We start from the raw sequence: 5,652 nt of genomic DNA on the forward strand, positions 1-5,652 counted from the left end.
AACCTTGACGTGGTTGGTTCACTCGTACGTAGGTCCACATATTAGGCCGATTTGTTGGCCTTACACGTGAGAGGGCGTGTAAAAGGACATTAATCCGACACCGCTAGTATCCCCATAACGAATAATGAACTTAAAATATACTATGGAAGGTCCACCTCCACTGTTGACAATTGTTTTCGAGTTTAACAAAGATTAATTAGAGACAACATATTTTATATATTTATTTATATTAAATAAATATCTGTTAAGTTCATATTACAACTTTATTAGATTTTTTTTCTTTTTTACGAAGCAACAACTTTATTAGATGTCTAATATGTTTAAACATCAAGTACAAACATGTAGCTTCTTGCAACATCCATGACTTGACATATATATATAAGTAGATCAATATCTCTCCTCTTCCTTGAGCAAATTGGTATCCAATTCCTTGAAAAAATCTTCCACCCATTTCTTTATGTATGTTGGATCAGGGACATCTTCATTTGCTTTCTGAAATCGCGCAGACCACTTCACAAGGCATTTATAGTTTCCATCAATCTGTGTTGGAGTGGAAGTATGTGTGCTAGCAAAACTTGTGAAACCATTTTTGAGCTCTCCTTTAATAACCGTGAATGTTACTGACATATTTTTATGGTCCAGCGCAGTTACATCCACTTTTGTCATGACGGCACGAGGTTTATCTCCTGTAACCGTGAACAAATTTGGCAAAGAATTTGTAATTAAGGATTCACTGACAAGGGGAAAATAATTGGACGTCAGTGAATTAGAGACTTTACGTACCCATTACAACATAGTCTGAAACATAAACACTTCCCACACGAACTTCACCATATCCGGGAATAATTTGGATATTGAGGAGCATATTTTGGAAGGTTGAGCGCATCACGAGTCATCATAGAGTGAAACTTCTCTGCCGAGCACTTAGCTTTATATTCAACCTCAAGATTACGAATTTCAGCCATTTTAGTCTTTGAATTAGACCTCAAGGTTATGTTGCTCAATGAAGGGAATGAAAATGTTGTTCCGGTTTATATATAGCCCAAAAATTATGCTTTCGTAAATAAAACACTAAGGAATTTGATTCGATTAGTTACATATTGATTGGAGCAGCTACGGCTCCAAGCTGGTTTCTTTGTTGAGTTCACCAGTTGCGTACACTTATCTTTAGAATAGAAAGTTGTGTACGAGGTGAGCTTTGGATATATTCTCATTCCCCTTTGTTTTATTCTTTTTATTATATTTGTTCTTTTTTTTTTAGAAAAGCTAGCTTTTCATAATTCCAAAATGGGATAGTAATAGAGACTACCGGTTAGGGGTAAGGAAAAGCCAAATTTGAGGATTTTTGTTAAAGAAAAAACAAAAACGGATCTGAGAAGATCAAAAATCGTACCCGACTCACTAACTCGGACCTGGTCAGTATATTTTTCTAGGTCGGGAAAAATTACCTTTAATAAATACACCTACCACCCAAAACTCAAACCCTTATTCCGAACAGGTCCACCATCATCAATTGGCTACCGATCAATCATCCTTTACCCCACCACCGGTGATCTGTATATCATCATCACCATGAACATCCGTGTGACTATATGCGACATATTTTCCCAAATTTAAAAGAATCTTTTCCTCGAAAACTTTTGCCTAATTCATCGGGAAAAATCTATAAGAAAAAATAGAAATATATTATAATAAATCAAATGATATTCAAGATAATTATGACATACCAGGTAAGAACATCTCGACGAAACAGGTTATTGGATGCGTTAGTTGGTCTTCTTATTATATATCTGTTCTACTCCCTCTGTTTCAAAAAGAACGTTCTCTATTACATTTCCGTCAGTTTCAAAATTGTGTCCAGCTTCTGTTTATAGGCATATTTTTCCAATGAACTCTCTAGTACAGCCTTTAAATTTTTATATTCATAAATGCGTATTAATGGGACCTAATCTAAAATATTAAAGAAATATGTATAATTAAGGAAACAAATATATCCTTCATTACTTTTAAAAGACAATATATTTGACTCCAAGAATTAAATTTTTCTAAAGAGTTTATACTCCATAAATTCGATATCTTTTAATTTTCCTTTTTTATTTTCTATTTGCAATCCTCTTAACAATTTGAGGAAGTTTTTTATACTTGCATTTTATTAACATAAAATAGGTAAATAATTAATGGTAGTCAAGTAAAGTATTATGATCTCCTTAATATTTTGACAAAGTCAAAGCGGACTGTCTTTTTGAAACGGAAGGAGTATTTAGTATTTATAAAACCAAAACAGGGTATGGATTTGTTGGTCGGTCTTCTTGTTGAATTGCTGATCTTTATTGATTTATTGTTTTTCTCCCACGATTAAGTGGGTTTTGGTATTTGTTCTTCCTTTGATGACTGATTTCGTTAGGATCATTTTCATCATTCATTTTCATCTTACACCATATAATTTTTCTTTCTTTTTTCGTCGTCCTTGTGAGTAAATTGTTCGTGGTGAAGGTGTTTTAGGAATGGGTGGGAATTTTCTGTGGTTAGCGGGTGTATGTATTAAGGATAATTTGGTCTAAGTTATAAATATACATTGAATAGGTCCAAATCAGCGAATCAATTACGATTGTCGCTCTCCTCGGATCCGTTTTTGCTCTCCCTTTAATAAAAATCAATTTGGGGCAAAAGTTCTACGTTCACCGTGGCCGGGATTTATCCAGTGGCACTAACACAGAGTTGGGACACACCACATCCTAGAAACTAGCAGAGGTCCATCTGTATTAGTGTTACGGGATAAATCCCGGTTTTTTCCACGGTGAACAAATCATCTTCCAATTTAGGGTGGATTCCATCTTTCAATAGTTACTTTTTATTTTCCATATTATCTTTTGATGTAGGACATCAATTATCATTACTAAGCTCAGAAGCTTCTAGTCTTTATTTTGTTTCCTAGTTTTATCACAATTCTTTTTAAGTTAATTCCATGTTTAGGAAGTCTATTTTAGTTTAACTTTTTTATTTAGATTTCTAGTCGGTTGTCAAGAACCTATATAAACAGGCAGTATCTTTTAAGACAAATATATTGTTATTAAGATTATTTTTATCAAACCATTATTACTTCCGATTCTAAGCTTTTTCTTCAAGTTTATTGTTCCTTCTCGTTTCTTGAACTCTTTTCGATCCTATGCAATATCGGTATTGCTTTCCTCTTATTTTTTTATATATTAGTGGGTATCATTCGACCGTAGATTACATTTTTATTAGTTTCTTAGATCCTGTTTAAGCTTCCGCAACCCTAAAAAAAAGTATATATATAAAAGACTCTCCAACCCTACTTTTATTTCATGGATGATACTACAGAGATAAGGCTTGTTAAGTTATCTTCTGATGTTGAAACTATGCAAAAAGATTTCAACGAAAGAATATCTAAATTGGAAGACATGCCTACACAATTAGCTTCAATTATGGAGTTACTAGGTATCCAACCAAAGGAGACTGTTGAGTCTTCTAAAAAAGTCGTGGAGTCATCTTTCAAACAAGGAGAATCAACATTTAAACCACATGGTTTTGTTTATACTACTGGTATTCCTGAGCACGTTTCAGCAGGAATGCATAAACCAAAAAAACATGAAGCCTATATTCTCAATTCAAGAAGAAAGCATGTCGTTTTACAGGGGGACAGTGACGAGGAAGACAATAGGGAAGATGATCAACACAGAAGATGGATTGAAGATAGGCGCCTTCGAACAGGACAAACACCGTATGTCTCTTTACCTGAATACAAGTTGAAAGCTGGTATACCTGCTTTTAATGGAAGTTTCAAAATATAAGAGTTAATGGATTGGTTTTACGAAGTTGAAGATTTCTTTGAGTTCATGGATGTACCAAACGATTCAAAAGTTAAGCTAGTGGCTTATAAACTTAAAGGTGGAGTTGCTCCTTGGTGGGAAAAGATTTGTGAGGATAGACTCAAGTATTCTAAACCTCCAATACGTACATGGACAGACATGCGTAAATTGATTCGAGAAATTTTATTACCTCAAGACTACTAACTAAAAATCTTTGTAGAGCTTCATAATTGTCAACAAGGAGCTCTCCTTGTAGAAGAATATGTTGCTGAGTTTTACAACTTGATTGATCGTAATCAAATCCAAGAAACAGAAGAGCAGTTGGTGACAATATTTATTGAAGGATTAAATAGGTTGATTCAACACAGCATGACACAATCTGTGTTCACTATGGTCGAAGCTATTCAACAATCTATCAAGATTGAGAAACGACTTTTACGTACTTCTAAACTCCCTCAATCTCGTCAGCCTCGTTATAGTTCCAACTATAAACCACATCAATTCTCAGGTAATAACTATCAAGATAATTATTTTTTGTCTCCTCCAAATTATAGTGGTCCTGAAAAGACCGTTACTCCACCTCAACAAAAACAACAACCACTAGTGTATTTTTGTTTCTCTCAAACAGCACTACCTGCAAATTCTTTTCCTACTTTGACATCTCCTACTGATATTTCACCTATTCAGCATCTACAATCAAAAGCTCCTGGTATTAAGTTTTCTAATAGAAACCAACCAAAATTTCCTCCTCCTACTAAACCAGCAAATATGTACTCCAAATATCGAGGGGATAAGTGCAATAAATGCCATCAAGTTGGCCATTCTTCTGCTGACTGTCGTCGGTTTAATTGTTTCATTGGAGACAACTCTATGCAAAATATATCCAATTAGAAAGAAACATTGGATGACGAAGACTGTGAAGAAAAGGAACATCCCTATTACATGAAGTATATGGTAACCATCCCGTGGGTATGATTCGTTCACTAATGCTTACTCAACTTTATTATTCTCAAAAGCATAATATCTTTAAGACCAAGTGCTTTATCACTACACGAAATCCGGGTATTTCTAACGACCGGATTTCCAACATATCTTTTTTCCCCAACGTCAACTCGGCGTTATTAACATGTCAACGTTTTTTCCATGGCTATTAATGGGACGACCGGAATTAGCAGGGGGTACCGTTTGAGTGATCCGATGACCAGGATCAGATATAACCTTTTTGTCTCATTTGAAACGTATTCCTGGCAATTCCGGTCCCTCCATTAGCATCCATGGTTTTTTCAACGTTAGGTTAATTAGGATACGTTAGGATATAAACCTAACTTTATGTACAATGACTTCCCTACCCCTCTATAATTACTCCTCCTTACTCTTCTACCCTCAATAATTCCGATCCCCACCCAACATTATCACTGTAGTATAACCAAAACCCCAGTCTACTAACAGTTACCCTTTTTAATATTAACGTTTTCGTTTTGATCCAACTCTTAACTTTAATTTGCAAAATCAGAAAACAAAAAACAAAACATCAAAATTATAAGAAAAGGATAAACAGGTGAGAGGAAATTTATTAAGTCTAGTCATTCTTTCCTTTCTTCCATTAACAGTGCTTCTGAAGAAAAAAAAAATCTTAGAATTCAAAATTTCTTCTTCTGATTTGATGCAACTGAAGATGAATATGAATGATTTGAGTCGATGGGGTTTTTTATAATTGGAGAAGATGATGACAGATTTCCCCTAAGTATTGAACTTTGGGTTTTTCTCTGCTCCTGCTTCACTTTCTTATCTCTATAGTCGCACAATCAGATGTGCTATTCGT

The 5,652-nt window shown here is 34.6% G+C and overlaps 1 protein-coding gene across 1 annotated transcript; it reads right to left on the reverse strand.

Moving 5' to 3' along the window:
• Positions 1–210: 210 nt before the first annotated feature.
• Positions 211–989, reverse strand: LOC113328644 (MLP-like protein 423). Its single transcript, XM_026575689.1, has 2 exons — positions 784–989; positions 211–686 (listed from the first exon to the last, which is right to left on the reverse strand). The coding sequence occupies exons 1-2, from the start codon at positions 884–886 to the stop codon at positions 388–390; spliced, it is 402 nt and encodes a 133-aa protein (XP_026431474.1). The 5' UTR covers positions 887–989; the 3' UTR covers positions 211–387.
• Between the last annotated feature and the right edge of the window lie 4,663 nt (positions 990–5,652).

The sequence above is a fragment of the Papaver somniferum genome, unplaced genomic scaffold, assembly GCF_003573695.1.
Source record: "Papaver somniferum cultivar HN1 unplaced genomic scaffold, ASM357369v1 unplaced-scaffold_114, whole genome shotgun sequence".
NCBI classification, from domain to species: Eukaryota; Viridiplantae; Streptophyta; class Magnoliopsida; order Ranunculales; family Papaveraceae; genus Papaver; species Papaver somniferum.